General features: G+C 38.2%; 1 protein-coding gene across 3 annotated transcripts in view; it reads right to left on the bottom strand.

Moving 5' to 3' along the window:
* B3galt1 (beta-1,3-galactosyltransferase 1) overlaps positions 1-19,496 on the bottom strand; it is a 466,025-nt gene that overhangs the window by 53,561 nt on the left and 392,968 nt on the right. Inside the window, exon 2 of one of the 3 annotated variants that reach the window (XM_074071023.1) lies at positions 14,078-19,049. The exons of 1 other annotated variant lie outside the window; for it this stretch is intronic. In XM_074071023.1, the coding sequence (XP_073927124.1) occupies positions 17,842-18,822 (981 nt within the window). In that variant the 5' untranslated portion in view covers positions 18,823-19,049 and the 3' untranslated portion in view covers positions 14,078-17,841. Of the gene's footprint in view, positions 1-14,077; positions 19,050-19,496 lie in introns of those variants that run through there. One more of the 3 variants, XR_012447244.1, reaches the window with a different exon arrangement.

Below are 19,496 nucleotides of genomic sequence, written 5' to 3'. Positions count from 1 at the left end.
ATATTTGTTGAATTAAAAAGCATTCACTTATCAGTTACTATGTAAATGAGTGAGTGAATTAAAAAACTGTCAATAATCATTTTCTAGAATAGTAGAATAAGGACCTCTGAAAGTATAAAGGCTGTCAACTGTGAAAGTTAACATTTTTAGAATGATTTTAATGAGCTACAGGCTTACAACAATCTGAGGAGTATTTAAGAAATAAATCTTGATGGAAACAGGTAGTTTTTCAGGTTTTAATATGCCCAGTTCTGTTCCCCTCTTCCTAGTTCTGCAATAGTCTTGAAAACCAATGACCTCATGGCTCATTACAGTATCTGAGGAAACCAGAAGCCTAGAAGCCATTGGAGAAGGCCTAACAGGTTTAAAACTCTCTGCCCCATTACCAGGAAATTGTTACTCTTTACCCTGTTTGTCATCTTGCCAATCAGTTCCACTCTCAGGTTTGTATTTACTGAGCTTAATATAGCTATCATTCTATAGAAGCAGTCTTGCCCACAAAGCATGTGTTAAAAACAATAAGTGGGAATTATTTAATAATATAGCTGCCTATGTTTTAATTAACAAGACGCTGGCAAAAAAATCTTGAAAGGAAAACCTAGAGAATGATATCATGAGAGGGTTTGAAAAACTCTGACATATTCCTGGGAAGCTGAAAGGCCATGCACATGTATGAGACTGTGAATATGCTCAACGAAGATGTGAAAAGGCTTGATGGCCTCAACTCTAGCTTTCAATTCCTGTGCAAGCAGAAAGTGAAGGTTAAGGCAGAGTCGTGTTGTACCTTGTCTGCTAGAGCCTTGAAAACATAGACTTCCTCCCTCCTTTGGCAAAGAGTAAAAAATTTATTGATCCAAGGTGTTTAAGGAAAGTTTTGTCTAATCACTAGCTGGCCATTAACCTTACTGATTAGAGACTTCATTGATTTCACACCAAAAAGAATACAGGTTTTACAAAGTTGGTCTGGGAAAATCATGAAACACATATAACCATCACCATGAGAAACATCAGTATCAATAACAACAACCTGGGTGGGGGGCAAGCAGAAAAATCTGATTTCTAGAATTGGTATATTATATTATTTAAAATTTAGAGTTTCAATAAATCTATCAGACATGTGAAGAAACCGAAATATGTCCTCATTAGAGGAATAAAAACAGTCAATAGCAAATGTCTTGAAGAAGCCCAGATACTGCATTTACTAGGTAAAAAGTTCATAGATTAGGTATTATAAGTATGTTTTAAAAAGCCAGAGAAATCCATGTCTGAAAAAGTAAAAGATAAGGGATAAGGAAGCTGGGCAAGATGGTGGACTGTTGACATACCCTAATCCTGGAGCCTCACAACCAGAAAGAAGGAAGCCACTGGGAGAAGCCCAAAGACATCCACAGAGTTCCATAACCAATGAGAAGCAGAGTTCTCTTTGAACCCACAAACAGAGAAGCAACTAACTTCATGAAAAAATAGTTCGTAGGTCAGCACTCCTGATTCCCGGTTCCTGAAGGCTCTGTCGTTCCACTCCTCCATGCTCCATGGGTAAGTCTTGCTTCCCTACACACAGACAGGCTCTGAGCTCCACATTCCTCCTTGCTCTGTGACCCGCCACCCCAGGCCCCGAAACACCCGGGAAACTGCATCCATGCACAAGTAGGCTCAGGGCCTTGCTTCTCCATGGACACTAGAAAGCCTACACCCACACACTTTGTTGCCCCATGGGCAGCCAGCAATGCTATTCAGCACCAGGAAGCCAACATACTCCACACTCCACTACGCTGAGGGGGACAGTAGTCCTGCTACCCTCCTGTGCACAGAGGCCCTGTGATCCCCACTGCACCTGCCCAAGAGCCCCTTCTCCCTCCTCACGGAGCAGGAGTGCTACCCCCTCCCTGAGGGAAGGAAAAGTAATCTGCACCACAAAACCTGTGGTGAATGGTGTATAATTTCCGGTGTGCTTCTCCCTGGGGAAAGTTGCTGGAACCTCATCAGAGAAAGCTGATGTGCTCCATATGGCTGCCTTTGAACAAGGACCTTCCCTGGACTGAATAAACACGGGGTCCTTAGCAGTGAAGACCTCCAAGTCACTGCTGACCCCAGAATCTTCTGTCGGTGAAGACGTCTGGCAAAAGCCTGCTTCTGAACATTAACTATAGACTGTAAGCACTGGGGAGCCGGAAGAGAAGAAAGCTGCAATAGGTGATGGCATGAGACTGGCAAATTGACAAGAGACTCAGCTTGGATCTCCAAACACCCCTTTCTCCCCATCCTCAGACATTGCTCCAGAGCCAGATACAATTAGACTTCCATCAAATGGACTGAAAGACTCAGTCAGGAAGGGGGAGAGAAGATAATTTGCTCTCAAGAGCACTAGAAAATTCACAATCTTTTTATGTAAAATTTGTGTATCATTAGGTGGTTTATTTCGGAAGTCTCTGGTTTTTTTAATGTAGGCACTTACAGCTATAAACTTTCCTCTTTGCACAGCCTTGGCTGTGACCCACAGATTCTGGAAGGTTGTATTTTCATTAGACTCTGGGAACTTTTTGATTTCTTCCCTTATTTCTTCAGTCACCCACCAGTCATTCAGCAGTGTATTGTTCAGTCTCCATGTGTTGGAATATTTTCTGAGGTTTCTTGTGTTCTTGATGTCTAGTTTTTTTCTGTTGTGATCTGATACAATACAGGGAATTTGTTGAGACTTGCTTTGTGTCCTAAAATATGATTAATTTGGAGAAAGTTTCATGAGCTTCAGAAACAAATGCAAGGTTGTTGGGTGAAATACTCTGTAGATGTCTATTATGTCAATTTCTTCTAATGTGTATAGTAAAGAAATAAAACTAAAATTCTGTGGAAAATTACTATAAAAAAAGAAAGTAAAAAAGGCTGGCTGTGGTGGCTCAAACCTGTAATTCTAGTTACTTGGGAGGTGGCAGTCAAGAGGATTGTAGTTTGAGACCAGCCTAGACAATAAGTGTGTGTGTCCTAATCACAGCTAGTGGCTTTGTGTGGTGGTATGTGCCTATCATCTCAGCTACATGGGAAGCACAACTAGGAGGACTGTGATCCAGGCTGGCTCAGGCATAAGGCAAAACCCTATCTCAAAAATAACCAAAGCCTAAAAGTACTGGTGGAGTGACAGAAATGTTAGAGTGTCTGCCTAGCAAGAGCAAGGTCCTGAGTTCAACCCTTAGTACCACCAAAAAGAAAAAAGAAAAAAAAAGGTAAAGGAAACTATGAAACCATTATTTCACTGGAAAGAGAATATTAATAAAGAGGGAAGAATTACTTTTTAAAAAAGAACAAAATAAGAGTTCTTTTTGAGAACACATGAGATAATTTCCAGGATAGATCATATGCTTGGCCACAAAACACCATGAATTTAAAAAAATGAAATGATTTGCCAACCACAGTGCAATTTTACTGAGATTAGCCATAGAAAAATACTGAGAAATCCTCAAACATTTAAAAAATGAAACAGCACACTTCTAAATAATATGAGTCAATGAAAGCAATCACAAAGGATTATTTCAAGTATTATTTGAAGTTAATAAAAACAAAAATGCAGTATGTAAGAATTATGAGGTGCGGCTAACACCGTGACTCAAGGGCAATATAGAGCCCAAATTAGCATATATTAAAATAGAAGGAAGGTCTGACATTGATAATCTAACCTTTATCAAAAGAAACTTGAAAAAATTAAAACAAAGTAAGCAGAAAGATGAAATAATGCAGACCATGGTGGCAAGAAATATAACAGGGAACTAAAAGCCACAGGGAAAAGGCCAATGAAGCTAAAACTTGTATCTTTGTGAAGATAACAAAATTGATAAAACTTTATTTTAATGATCATGAATAAAAGGGAAAGATATAAATTACCAAAATCAAGATTAAAAGGAGAGACATTACTACCAGAGCTATAGAGATTAAGAAAGGATTGTAGGGAACATTAAGAATAATGTACAGACACTGTAGCATAGTTATACATTGGGACACATTCAGTCACAAGAGAATGAAATTTTTTATGGCTACAACATGCATGGATTGCAAAACATTATGTTAAGCAAAAACTCCAGATAAGAAAGGCCACACAAGCCAGGTGGTGGTGGCTCACCCCTGTAATCCTAGCTACTTAGGAAGCAGAAATCAGGAGGATCACGGTTCAAAGCCAGCTTTGGCAAGTAGTTCAGGAGACCCTATCTCAAAAACAATCATCACAAAAAAGGGCTGGTGAAGTGGCTCAAAGTGTAGGCCCTGAGTTATGGAATGTCTGGAATAGGGAAAACTGTAGAAACAGAAAATTCATTTGTGGTAGAAATTGCAGTTCAAGATGGAATAGATTCTAGTCTATTCTCTTTTTCTGTTCCTTTATATTTTGATTCAGTCTCTACCATCTTATTTCATTAAAGAATTGATGACCAAACCCAATAAAATTTGTTAGCCCCTAACACAGAAGTTGAATAACATTCTTGTAAAGAACCAAATGATAAATATTTAAACTTTTTGGGAAAATGCTCTTTGTTGCAAATACTCAATTTTGACAATTTTAGCATGAAAGCATCCATAGAAAATTTGTAAGTAAAGGGACATGGCTGGTTTTTTTTTTTGACTAACACATTATTTATATATATATAAGTGACAGAAAATAGACTAGTGGTTGAAATTCCAGTTCAGATGGAAGCTCCTTCTGTAGAGTAAATAATGGTGGGACATATTTTGTTGACCTGTGCCCCAGTGAAGACCTGAAGTTAAAAAGCAGGGCATAAAATAAATAACTCTCTGAAAGGTAGTGAAATGTTATTTACTTGTGTGTTCATTAGTTTGGAATTTGTCTCCTCCACTACACCATAAGCTCTATGACACTATGGTTGAATTAACATTGTACAATACTGTATTCCCAGCTCTTAGCACAATGTTTGGCCTACAGAAAGTGCTTAGTATATATTTGGTGAATTAATGAATGAATTAGTACCTATTAGAACACATTCTAAGTACTCAGGATTGTTCTAAGAACTGACCAAAGGATTACATGTGAACAAATCAAAATGATAATAACAGATGCTTTTTGTCTGTTTATTTATTGATATTTCTTCAGTGCCCAGGATGGTGTCTGACACAAAATAGATGCCAGTGGACACTTGTTAAATAGTACCTGACTGGCTGAATACAAATGAAGAGAGGTGTAACTCTTGCCTCATGGGGCTTTGTCTGGGTACTAGATACAGATGGGTATACAGGCAATTACTCTGAAGTGTGACTGTCAGATTTAGAAAGACAGAATGCTTAGGAAGCAAATAACAAGCTTGTAGTTTAGAATGATGTGGAGAAGAGCATCAGGCATCAGGCAAGGTTTCCAGAAGGAAGGTCTTCAGAGCTGGGAACTATAGATTGAGAAGCAGGTACCAGGTGAACAAGTGGAAGAATGCAAGAGGGAGGAGAGAGGTAGAATTTTAAGCAGAGAGGATAAAATGTGAAAAGTGCAGAGATAAGAGAGAATATGTGCTCAGTGGGAACTGAGCACAGGGAGATGAGAGAGATGGGGAAAGCAGGGCACACCTTCCCAAAGGCTAAGTAATGCCCACAATGGCACTGGGCCTCCATTATGCAGTGTCCCAGTTAAAAACAACTGGGAGGAAACATTGAAATCAGATCTCCAAGTGTTAGAAAGATTACATGTCTCAGGAGGGGGCTTATGGACAAAATAGAAAACCAGGGAACAGATTGAAATTATTTTCTAGTAGCTAGAGAAAGCCAGTGATTTATCCAGAAAGGACTGGGAACAAGTGTAGTCCCTATCTGTGGAATTAAGTAAGTCACAGGTAGATGGGTGTGCATCTGAATATTGAAATTTGTTAAATTAGGTTTGCATACTTTTAAAGGATGGAATAAGTTCAAAGGAAAATGAGAATGATGGAAAATTAACTTTGTTTTGAGAACTATGTAGGATTTTTGGTATTTCCCTTGAGATAGAGGGAACTTAGTTGACTAAGTTATTCCACAAATGCTTTATTCAGTAAGCATTTGGTGCTGGACATATAATTTGGATATGGTCCTGCCTTCATGGAGATTGTAGTCTAAAAAGGGAGGCTGACTTTCAGCAATTTTGATAAATACGATAAAAAAGTGTGATAAGGTACTATGCAAATGAGTGATAAAGGGAGTAATTTCAGATGGAAGAGCCTAGAAAGGTCTCTCTGAGGAATGATACCTACACCAGGTTCTAGGAGTAGAGTAAGTTAGCAAAGTCCACGGGAAGGGAGAACTGTGAGAGGTTAAGATTGCATAGGTAGAGCAAAGATGAGGTCCTGAGGAAGGAGAGGGTAAGGCATGGAAAAGAGGGTCAGCCACAGTGTCTGGAATATGAGGAAGGTTTGGGGGCATGAGGTGAGAATGCAAACATAGTCAGAGATCCCATTGAATAAGACCTGGCAGGCCATATTAAAGATTATGTATTTTGTACAGATGTACTGGAAAAATCAATGAAATGGTTTAAGTACCGGGGTAATGTGGTCTAATTTTTGCCCTAAATAGTCCTCACTGGCTGCTATGTGGGTGAGGGATTGGAAGAGGGGCAGTGTGATTAGAGAGATGATCTAGCAAACGACTACTGTAGTCAAAACATGTAACATGAATAGAATTAAAGAACTAGTGATGGACCCTTGGAGTGAGATGGAAGCAGATGTCAAGGCGGGTGCCTGTTTCCAGAGTTTCAGCATGAACAACTGGGATGGGAGGGCCCAAATACTGAGATGTGAAAATTGGAAAAAAAAGGGCAGATTTGGGGAGAGATAGATAACGTCTGCAAAGTCCAAAGTTGGTGATCAATGCTTTGACCTATTCCAAAGAAACTCATCAGCTCTTTAACCAAGAAGAATGATGATCTGGTAAATCCTCTTACAGCACTGGATTGATGCCACAGGATATCTGTGACCAGCATGGTATTGGTGCTCCTCGTATTGGAGAGATTAAATGGCATCACCAAATGAATTGAGAAGTCTCACAGCCTTCAAAATAGAAGATTTAGTGATGAAGTATAAAAAAAGAACCCCACGAGTGAGTTGCATTTGACTTAGGCCTTGAGATTTGGATAGAATGGCAAGTGTGGGGTAGGAAGGTCAGCCAGATGCTCTACCTTGTATCAAAGAGAAGATTCAAATAAGCTCTGATTGAACATATATGTGGCATTCAATAAAGCTAAGTAAGAAATGCCTCAGCCTTAGTGGGGCAGTTGCTGAATGGTCTGGAGAGTTCACACCATGCCCAGCTCCACTTTTATGGCCATGAACTTAGATTGGATATAGATGACTCCTCCAGGATAGGAGTTGGTATAGGTCTGCTCACCTAGAGCTCTTCAGCAAATACTGTTGCCCATTGTGCAATATGCTTCCCTTAATTTCACAAAATATATTTTTATTTTATATTATTAAACCTGTCGAGAGTTTAATTCTGCATAGAATTAAATTCCAGATTTATTAATATTCAGAATTAAATAATTCTATATAGAATTCTGTATAATATTCCATTTGTTCAAAGAAGTGAAAGAATCACCACAAAATGTAAGTTAAACTTAGTTGTTCTTGGTTGAGCTGAGCAATGGGAGTGAGTTTAGTGTCTGACAGACTCAAACATACAGGACTACAAATGCATTACTATTCTTCTTTTCTGCTTAGCAGATACTAATGTAGCTCATATTCTAATCCATTAAATTAATTCATAAAAGAATAAAAATGCTGATCCCAGAGATAAAATGATGAAAAGTTCTGGCTTGGTAAGCCTGGATCATAAGACCTACTAGAGTGGAGTACTACTTAGGAAGGCATCAATGGATTAGGAATTTAAAAAAATTATTCTGATTTTCAATATTGGTACAAAGGAGCTTAGCTTCAAAAAGAATTTTGGACAATCAGTTCCTAAATGTGGTGATATCTTGTGGTGATATCTTGTGTCTGGTCCTTTGTCAGTCTTCAAGGAATATTTATGAGGAACAGTTGAATGAGTGAGAATGCCTCCACAGGCTTCCATCAACCTTCTGCCGTCTACGCAGGGGTAATAAAGCAAAATGACAGCTTTCTCAATTGAAATTGATTTTTATAGTTTATCAGAAATCTAATGTGAATCTCATTATTTGTACTTTAAAGCTAGTTTTTAAAGTGAATTGTTTTAGGTTGTAACGTCCTTCCAGTACTGTGAAAAGTATCCCAAACCCTCCTATTTTACTTAAAATGGCAGGAATTTCGATTATCTCTTAATGAATGCCCTTGGAAAATCCAAACAGGCCTAACCTCTGGGGTCCAACCTACAGCACATCTGAAAGTAACGCTCTGCTGTGGGCATCAGAACCACCTGAATATAATAAGAAAGCAAAGCAAAACAAACACAAGCAAAACAAGTCAAGTCAGTAAGTAAAAAATATGATTTGACAAATATATTACCATAGAAAGACGCATGGATTGGTGTCTGCCTCTGGGGAATACCTCCCCATCCTTCTTCTAGCTGGAAGACCATTTGATGGAAAGTGAATTAAAAACCCTGATAGATACTTTTCATAACAGGAAAAAACAGGAATACTGGTCAGCACAATCCAAAACAAGTGACTCCTCCCTCCTGCCCTGCATTCCTGCTTTCTGCTGTTACTTCCCTGCTCCTCCTGAGCCCTGCTCACAGTCTTAAAAATTCTCAGTCTCTGGGTATTGAGGGGGTGGGGGGGAGAGGGAGGGGGCGGAGTGGGTGGTAAGGGAGGGGGTGGGGGCAGGGGGGGAGAAATGACCCAAGCCTTGTATGCACATATGAATAATAAAAGAAAAAAATAAAAAATAAATAAAATTTAAAGCATTAAAAAAAAATTCTGTCTCAATTGCTGACTCTTCTTCTTTGTTACTTCAGAGTCATTTTTACTTCCTTTTATTTGCATTGGAAATAAAAAGTGCATGCAAAGCCATTGCAAAGTGTACTTTATGTTTTGTGGAAAAACACTTATGTGTGGCCTCCTCTGACTTAGGTTATTTCTAGATTCCAAAGCAGAGGCAAAGTCCTTCCTCTGCAAGTCCTATAGTCAACGTAATTCACAGTGATTAGAAGTATCCCTGGATGAAAGCTTTGCCTGAAAATCAGGTTCTCTGTGCTTTGCCATTCGGTATTATTAATCCTGATGGATGCCCTAAACCTCCTTCTCCAGCCTTGCCTGGATTCTGACCCTGTTGCCTCAGCTATTTGTATATTCTTTGGGCTGAATATCTTGACTCCAGATCTTTTTTTTATGCTGACTTTCTGTATTTGTCTGTTATTATAAGCCCTGACTGCCCATGTGACCTTGTATATTACTGCTGATTCTAACCTTTGAAGCCAGAATTTTCTTCTACTTTGTTTCACAGAATTGCAACTGGAATGGATAGCAATATGACATAATGAAATAAAAAGCACTGGACTCCAGTCAAAAAAACCTAGAGTTTGAGAACTATCTCTCTAGTTACTAATTTTCTACATTGGAAAAGCTACTTTATTTCTCTGGCTCCTGGATTTCTCAAACCCCAAATTGTGACAATTCCTTTCTCTTGGAGGGACTACTTAGTTGTTTTTTTTTTTTTTTCATGCTCCAAACAAAATTCCTTTCTCCCATCCTAAATATTGGTCCTCCCAGTGGCCCAATTATTAATCTGAATGGTCATATTCTATGACAATGAATTGGCCACATTTACATGGCATGTGAGGGAGTGACTATGTGTCCACATGTGACAGACTAGTTTGGCTTTCTCTGCTGCTTTCCTTTTAGTCTCCTGTTGTCTCCATGCCCTAGAGCCTATCCATACATGCTTCACCTGTTTTATTTCCTTTTTGTGCTATATAGCAGACCCACTTTTTGTTTTAGTAAGTGGTAGTGTGAAGATGAAACCATCAGGCCTGCCTTTCACCTAGAGCTAGGTCATGAGCTCCAACTTTAACAGAATCCTGTATTTGGCTACTGGGAACTGGAGCACACTATTCTGTTGCTGTGATAAATACCTGAGAAAAGTGAGTTAAAGGGAGGAAGGATTTATTTTGGCTCATAGTTTCGGAGGTTTCAGTTCATGATCAGCTCCCTCTGTTGTTTCTGGGCTGTGGTGAGGCAGAGCATCATGGTGGAAGGGTGTTACAGAGCAAAGTTGCTCACTTCATGGTAGCCAAGAAGCAGAAAGAGACAGACAGGAAGGGGCCAGGGACAAGATATATTCAAAGGTACATCTCTAGATCTATTTTGTTCAACCAGGCCCAACCGTATAGTTTCCACTAACTTCCTACTTCATATTATGAACTCCTGCAAGAAATTAATCCATTGATTCTTAATGATTAGATTTTTTCATTTGGGGACCAAGCTCTCAATACATGAGCCTTTTGGGGGGACACTTTCTCTCCAAATCATAACAATCACCAAAATGATAGTGTAATATTTTTGTTTCCTATTGTTTTTGCTTTCTGGGTATATTTCTTCCTCTAGGATCTCAACCTTTTCCCATAAGGTCTTCTGGAAAGTTGTACCCTAAAGCCCTCTGTAAGGCCCCAAATAGATTCTTAATGAATGTCAGTATACCCATCTAGACTCTAGCCTTGAATTCTAGAGCCTTATCACTCAACCAGCAGTCTATACACCAGCAGCATCAGGATTGCCTGAGAGCTTACAAGAAAATCAGAACCTTGGGTTGTACCCCAGAACTACCATTCAGCATTCAGTAAGATTCCCAGGTAGTTACTAGGTACATGACACTCTGCAAAGTACCCTGTAGAGTCTGCACCACCCTCATCTTGTTCTCTTTGCTCCTGTAGTCTATGTTTCTCTCACATCCATATAGGTGTCTTGTCGCAAGTGGCATGTTTCTATCGATAAAGCTTGAAGAGAAGCTTGTCATTGTGAAGCCATATTTGCCTAAAGGAAATGTGAACCAGCTTACATTGGGGAAACCAATGGAAAGGAAGCACAAGCAGATACAGAAGAACCCATCTTTGAGTGCTGAGACAGGTGTGGAGACAAATTCTGAGTGCAGAGAGGGTGTGTCCCTTTAATGATCTGGTTAGTGATGAATGACTGTAGGCTCCTCTGTTTCCATGAGGGAAAAATGTATACTTGGATTCACAGATCATTCTACCTACCAAAATGTGTGTGGGAGATCTGAAGGAGAGAGGGGCTCTATGGAATTTCTTAGTGAGCTGGGCTGACCTGAGTGAGTGGGGTTATAGATTTCTGACTTGACCTTCTTATTAATATTCGCTAAACTTGGATATTCTTGAATCAATGGTAGCTTATATTAAAATCCCTAAATCTTTCAACTGTACTTGTAAGTTGTTTAACTCTTTTCAGTTTTTTTCTGGTACCGAGTTGGGTTATCCAAAGAATTTTTTCTATATGCTAAACATTATATACAAGGACTAGTAAATAACATGCAAATGTCATGTAAAATAGAAGTTTGGAAAGGGACCAGTGATTGCTAGAAGCTAGGGGAGGGGCTGATTACAAAGCCATGAGAAAATTTTAGGGAGTGATTAAACTGTTCTATATTGATTATGGTGGTGGTTACCCAAATGCATGCACTTGTGAAACCTCATAGAACTGTCCACTTTAAAAGAGTGAACTTTAAACCATATAAATTATAGCTCAAATTTTTAAAAGGGATAAAATTTTCAGTCCAAAAAACAAATGAAAATATCCCCACCGAGTTCCACAGGAACTGCGTGCTGACGAGGTCTGGTGGGGATACAGTTTACTTCTTGTTTTTGAGAGGCAACCAACATGGCCTCTTGCCAGGGCTTGAATTCACAGTGTAAATTATAAAATTCTCTGTTGCTGGTTTCCTAACCTGTGAATTTGAGATAGTAGGATCTAATTCATAAGGCTGTTGCCAGGATTAAACAACAATACCACAGAGGAATGGGCACTGAAAATTTAAGGCTTTGTGAATGGGAGAAATTCTTGTAGTGGTTTTTTCCCTCACCTCATGCTTGCTGAGCTCATTCTTGCCTCTGCTAAAAAACAAAAACAAAAACAAAAACAGTCTTCATCACAGCCCCCACACATGTAACTCTGCCCAGCCTGCCATGTCAGGCAGCCACTGCTGAGTAAATGCTCTGGAATAAACCTTAGAGAGAGAATAAATCACCTCTTATGCCATGTTTCCTCCAGGTGAGGACTGAGGTCATTGCAAGAGGCATAACAAATAGTCAACATAATGTACCAAACTAATAGATTCAATAAGGAAAACTAAATGGAAAATTTTTCTTGAGCACTGGGTGACTCTGGCTGAAGAGACAGTGAAGCCAGTGTTTTTATAGATGTGGTTGCATCAATAATATTTTTTCATTCATTTCTTTTTCATTTCACAAAAATGCCCATTTTAAACAGCAAAGAGGTAAGGAAATATTATCAGGAGCAATTTTTCATGCTTACACAGATTATATTCTGGGGCATACTGCTCTTCTAAATGCTCTGTTTCTGTTATTTTTTCTCTCTCTTAGAAATGTATTCAATTTTCTTCCACTGGTGTGAATTCATCTGGAAATCTATGACAATCAATTAAGTAAATGAGAAAATAGAACACATGTAATTATGATAATCAAGCTATATGAAACCCACCCTCTTAGGTCTGATACCCACACATCTTTAAGCAATATATTAATTAAACTGTGGATAATTGTTACAATTAGAATCAAGCTTTTATAATTTTTAAAAATCGCTCTGAGAGAAAAGGAAATATTTTAAAACTCTATACAGCTGTTGGTTTTTTTTTTTTTACATAATTCATTATTATGACTATTGTCATTTCCCTAGCAGCATGGATGCAATTCTGACAGCTTTACTGATATGATTCCTTGTTCATAACTGGAGAAATTTTGTATGTAAACCTTCTTCAGTGTTTTCTTATTTCTCTGGGTCAGACTTTGGCAAACTTTTCCTACAAGGGCCAGATAATAAATATTTTAAGATTTGCAGTCCAAGAGGCAAAACTGTAGATATGCGAAAAAACTTTAATAACAAGAGAGAAAACAACATTCCATCAGATTGATGGAATTCAAGATGGTGCAATAATAATTGAGCAGTTTCTTTACAATATACATCTACTAACAGATAAATAGGCTTCTTATTATTGGAATAACATTTTGCTTTGTTGGGGTTCACTGTTAGGTCTATAATGCAAATATTTGTTCATTTGTGAAGCTGTCCTTAGCTGGTGGGTAACAGGCTGCCTGCAGCTCACACATTATAGTTCAGTAGTCCCTGTTCTAGATCAGTGTCCTCAGCTTCAGCATGCATGAGTAGTTTCTGGTGGGGCCCAGGAATTTACATTTCTAACAAGTTCCCAGATGGATATGATGATCCTGGGCAGGAGACCACACTTTCAGAACACAGTTCATGATGTTGGTCCTTTTAAAATGTTCCATGGAATACAAATCTGCATATTTTATGTTTTCATTGTTTACTCACATATTTCAACTCACCTGATAAGACTTTACCTTTGTGAACTTAAAAATATGGGGCAATAAATCCAATGCTATATTTCTGTTAAAAATGAAGACTTGTTTGCTAAATTAAGATTGATAATTAAAAAAAACTTTTGTTTTTTAAATAGTTCTTAGTCTCTTGCTTACAGTTAGGCATCAGCAATCAACATCTACTTGTTTATGCTAAAGAACATCTGAATAGATATTTTCTAGTCCTATTAAGCTTTCAAAGTTGTATGCAATATTCCAAAGGTGGGTGAAACATAAAGATGACAGTTTTTTTTTTGATTTAACCTAACTTGCCAAGCACAGTATCAACAATAATGCCCCTCTCCACTGGAATTTGTTGGTGGGTTCAACCCATATGATTTAACACAGAGGCTAACTCTGAGGCCAATAGGGACAAGTGAAAACCTGCTTCCTAAGCCCAGGAACGGTCATGGTTTGTTTACTTGTTGGACCAGAGTCTCCAAGTTGGGCTCTTGTGGATGAATTCTGAATGGTTTGAACCACTATCTACATTGAATCTATAGAGATTTTGGTAAATGGTGAGTATCAACTTATTTTAATAATCACATCTCCCCAAAGAGATTCATTCAAAAAAAGCAGCAAAATGGGATATGTTCTCCTTCTGTTTATTTGTCCCAGTGGTTTTAAAAAATCAGCTTTATGGAACCATAATCTTCCTCTGGACAGATGGGTCTGTACATTAGCATCTTGCTTTCAATCGAGTTTACATTTCAAGAGGAAGGTGAAGAAACTGAGTGTAAAGACATCTTCAGCATCTGTCATTTTTAGTTTTACAACATTAATACAAAAAAATAGTATTTTGATTAGCAGCTTGATTGGCAACCCATGTAACCCTAAGTAGTACTACAAACCCAGAGAGTGCACTTTTACAGACAATTACTTTTGGCAAAACTCTATGTACAATTTTGAACAATAAATACATAAATACAATCATTCATATATAATGAGACACCTAAATGTCAATTACCACCAACAAGCATTTCTAGTAAATTACTTCTTTCATTCACAAGTTACTTTGCTGCTTATAAAAACTATCTTCACCTTTATAGAAGAAATGACATAATCAATTCCCCTGTTGAAGCCATATATAAGGAAAGGTAGAAAATAAGTCCCAGACACTGTACATAAGTATTCCATTATCTCTTGGTAGGAGAAATTTGGTTGAAAAACTCCTTCTTTGTCTTGTTGGTAGAGTTTGTTTCCCCCAAATCTTACCACACAGAGGATTTTGTTCTTCTGGATTTAGTCCAAATTGAAAATGATCTTCATGTTTTGATTCTGGTTGTTTAAAAGTACATTATTATGTATTGAAACTACTCCAAAATAAGAGAACAAAAAGCTACACAAACAAGCCACCAAAGGTAAAACTTTTTATCCAGAAAATAAATTTTAAAAAGAAAGTTTCAGAATATAGACACTGATTACTGATACCCATTGCTATCTAGTGCATGGAGCAAATAGATGGGGAGAATGGGCAATCAGAGAGTTTTTGTAAAAATTGTCCAAATGACTTCTAGTAGAATGCTGCCCTTATTTATTTATTCGTTTTGCAGAGCTGAGATTTAATTCTGTACTCTTCATGCTAGGCAAGCGCTCTACCACTGAGTTACACCCCCAATCTAGAATACTGCCATTATTATGAAACATTATTTTAAATGGGGGAAATAAGAATGACTTAACAAATAATTACAATGGTTTGGCCAGTGTCATGTCATAGTGTTAACAAAAGTAGAAAATTAGCACTTTTCCTTGGTCACTTAAACATTTTTTGAACATTCAAAAAACAAAGGTAAACATGCTTAAGGCTATTGAAATACTGAACAAATGGTCTTGCTTCACCAAGCTCCATGCAGAAGAAAATGTTACATAACAAGTAGATGCTAGCTTTACATACAGTCGGGGAGAAGAAAAAAAAAGTCTTTAAAATATATACATGTGATCTTTGATTATTTACATATTTGTCACATGGGCACTACCTAGCATAAAAAAGTTAGGAAATAGTTCTTTAAGACATATGATTTTCTGAGTGTTGCTCCTTTTCAAGATTAGGGTTCTATCATACCCTATACACAAACACATACAAAACAATTCATAGATATACATTTATGGTGTTTATAATGTGCAATTCCTTGACACTGAAGGTGGCTTGACTGAGCATGGAGTAGATGCAAGGCAATAATATGAGACAGAGACTTGACTCAGTCCTATGACTGAGAGGGAAATGAAGCATGAAGTCGTGAGAATTTCCCAGTGATTGGCGCTCACAGCAGTGGAGGGTGGCTCACTATGTGCTGCTCTATCCATCCCTAGGTCACCTAACCTGTTCTGTAATCAAAATCATCAGTTCTGCTGGCCATAATAAGACAAAGATATACTAAAGGGACAAGAAGTACTATCTCATATTGGCTACTTTGGGGCTTGAAATGAGATATCCAGTGTTTTCTAGAAATAGGCTATGATGTCTATTTAGTCATTTTGTCTCCTTGTTTGCTATTAACTTCTACAGGGGCTTCCAGAGGTCAGGTTAAGAAACAAATGAATAAAAAGGTTCCCTCTTTCAGCAGTGGGACTTTCTTTGAATGAGAATGACTTTTCCTGAGGAATGGTAGATGTGCAATGTATAGGATTTGCTGTGTACCTGTTGTTCTTCTGATAGAACAACTAGCTCCACCCATCCTCAAAATTCTCGAAGAGAATTTAGGTGAAATGTTTCCCATTTTGCAAAGCATGTGCTTCACTCACTGTAACATACCCCTACCAGAGGTTCCTCCTAAAAGCAAGGCAACTGCCTTCACTTTCAACACCTTAGGCTACCAATGCAACAACACACTGAAGTGCTAACTCATTCATTGAAACCAGAAGAAATGGAAGAGAAATCAAAGCTTCCCCAACAATTAACTTATAGTCAAGGAAAAGTCAAAGTTGGGGAAGAAACAGGTAGACTGACAGTTCATAGTTGATCTTTATTTTGGTAGGTTTTCGTATGAAGATGATGATGCTACTACTACTGAAGACCACCATTATCATTATTTTAATAATTTTAGCATTTAGTATAAATAATGCATGATACATCACATGACATAGCACCATTTAAGGATCTCAAATGTGATTTGCTCTCACAGTACCTGTGGGATAGTTTTTTTTTTTTCCTTTTTTACATCCATTTTACAAGTGAGCATATTGAAGTACATGGAAGCTGAGAGGCCTGTTCCCATGGTCCAATAAGTTTGGTACTATCAATAGGGTCTGAAATCGGGCTTCTCCATCCTTCCTTCTCATTACTTAGTAACAGAGTCCTGAGAACACCTCATAACAACTTTGCTGCTAAAGGTACTTGTATGCTTTTTCAGATGCTAGAGTATTGTATCTGCCAGCACTAAGGCCAAGTCTTTCAATAATACTGCTACTCAAAAACTTTCTCACATGCTTTGCAAGTGTGTGGGGAGGGCATCTTACACTACTGCTAAGCTTATGTTAATTATAATGTATACCTAAATTTGTATTTTCTCAATGTGGTTTCTTGTTCTACGGCCTCCTACTGTCTTGTTTTTCTATACATGAAGACATGTACCTGCCTGACTGAGAAACTGTAATGGACTTAGTGTCATTAAATGGAAGGAGGCAGGTGAGATTATTACATTTGGCAAAGTCTCCTTGGAGGCACCATGTAATATTTGTTCTGAAAGAGCAAAAGAAAATTATTTTGTTTAAGTAGCATTTTATATACATTCCACCTGCTGACCAGGTTTAATTCTTGGACAAGCAAGCAGAGTTGTTTTCCAAACAAACAGAATATTTGATTCTGAAGTTTAAATCCCATCTATTTCACTATAGTCTCCCTGCCAGTACCAAGGTCAGTACACAAACACTGTATACATTATATGGCAATATATGTAAAAATTCAATGTAACAATCACACACAATATTAATAACAGGTGTCTTCCTGACTGTGCATCATTTCTGAGTTTTCAAAAAAGGAGTTTTTTTTCTTATTTATTTTTGCAGAGATGATATGAAGACAGTACTGTGATTTCCATTTCCCAAACCAGATTTTCTTCTCAGATGCACAGTGCATAAGTCCTAGGAGCTGTTCAGAAGTCACTTTTTGAGATAAATAACAATATCTGAGGACCTGAGAATGAAATCTGGTCCTTCTAGCTCACTTACCGTTTCTAAAACCAAAGCCTAACATTTGTAAATTGGTAATCAAAGAAAGGAACTAGGAGTGGGAAGCAAAAACTTTACAAAACCCCTTCATGGGTTCATTTCCCCTGTTGATATCTGTAAAATACCAACACCTTAGGCCCCATTTCTTAAAAAAGAAAAAGAAACATATTTACATTGGTAAAAATCCTAACATCTGAGATGTTTCTTGCTTGACATGTCATTCCAGATTCTATGCATCTCTTCTGGAGAGATCTGATGCACAGTGATAACACGCCGATACCTACACAAACTGTAGGCCATTTTCCAGTGATTGAAGCCACTGTTCTGGAAAGGATGGATGCCCAGCTTTCGAAGACACAGCCCCACATACACATCCTCCAGGTGAAGCAGCCTGGTATGGAGCGAGGTCTTGTAAATGAGTTCAGCCACATCAGCTGAAAAGATATAGCCAGTCCCTGAACAGAACGGTGGATAGTTGCTGTCCGGGTACAAATCCCTGGGCATATACCACTTACTGCGAACATCCCGGATTGGCCCTCCGTTGATGACATAGCCAGTGAAGTACCTTCTTCTTGGCTTGGTGGAAGGTTTCAGAAGTTTATAGATGAGGTTGTCCATGTTTACAAAAATGTCACTGTCTGTTTTCATGATGTACTTGGCTTTAGAACAGAAAGAGGCCACCCACCTCATCCCCATTAGCGTTTTGAGGGTGAGGTTGTGGTAGGAGTCAATGAAGTCTTCCACGATAATGTCATGGAAGATCTGGCTCTCTTGCTCCACCATCTGGTTTAGAACAGGATCTGCATTCTTGCCCAGGAGAAAGAGTGTGGCTATCTTGATCCCTTTAAAGTTGTTCTCATCCCCCCATGTCTCCCGAATTGCCTGGCGGGCATCAAATTCTTTGTGGGTGGTGCTGATGAGGATAACAAGGAAAGGAATGTTTTTCTCACATTTGTTGGGTTCATTTATAAGAAATTCAAAAGAATGTGGGTTTATAGGTCGAGTTCTTATGTTGCCGAAGGTGAAGTTTTTCCTGGCGACTGTAAGGTGGCTGAATGGCTTGGAACCAGTGTAAGAAGAAGTGGGGCGAGTTATGCTCAGATACCAGAGCGCGCTGGCCCAGCACACGACCGTCAAAACATACAAGCAGGAGACCTTTGACGCCATTGTCTCAAGAGTCCTCTACTCCAAATATTGAAGAATACACCTCTTTGGCACTAGTTTCTTTTCATCTTGCAAAGGCAGCATATTACTCGCAAATCTGAAAGTCTGATTGAGAAGAGTGAGTTGGAGATTGTCCATGCGCGTTAGGGTAGACTGGCGCCTCTGCATTCACTCTACTTTCTTCCAAACCTGACGCAAGGTCCCATGTCTCATAAATCTTCCTCATAACTCTGCAAAACCAACAAAGTACATTTTGTTCACATTTACTTAGCCACTTTTACATCCTTGAATAAACATAATAGGGGTATAAAGCTTACCCACAATGGCTAAAACAAATACTGTCATTTATTTTTATAAGTTCTGAAAACTTTCTGATATAACCCTACCTTTTTGTTTCCCTTTGACAGAAATTTATTTATATTTATACCCAGCAAACAAATGTATTGAAAATAAGCTCTACATAAATAGCAAGTAAATTTAATATTATTAATTATTTTAAACAAGTATCTCCTTCACAAGAAGTCTTCTTTGTTGTCAAGTACTTTGTGGCTCTAAATAATCTTCCCAACAAGAAAGGCTCACACATGACTTTGGCTCTCTTTTCCATTTTTTTATGTCTGAGGTGTTTTTTTTTTTTTAATTGATTCTGAAGGAATCAATTCTCAACATTTCTATGC

The sequence above is a fragment of the Castor canadensis genome, chromosome 4, assembly GCF_047511655.1.
Source record: "Castor canadensis chromosome 4, mCasCan1.hap1v2, whole genome shotgun sequence".
NCBI classification, from domain to species: Eukaryota; Metazoa; Chordata; class Mammalia; order Rodentia; family Castoridae; genus Castor; species Castor canadensis.
This window is presented reverse-complemented; position numbering and strand designations above follow the sequence as displayed.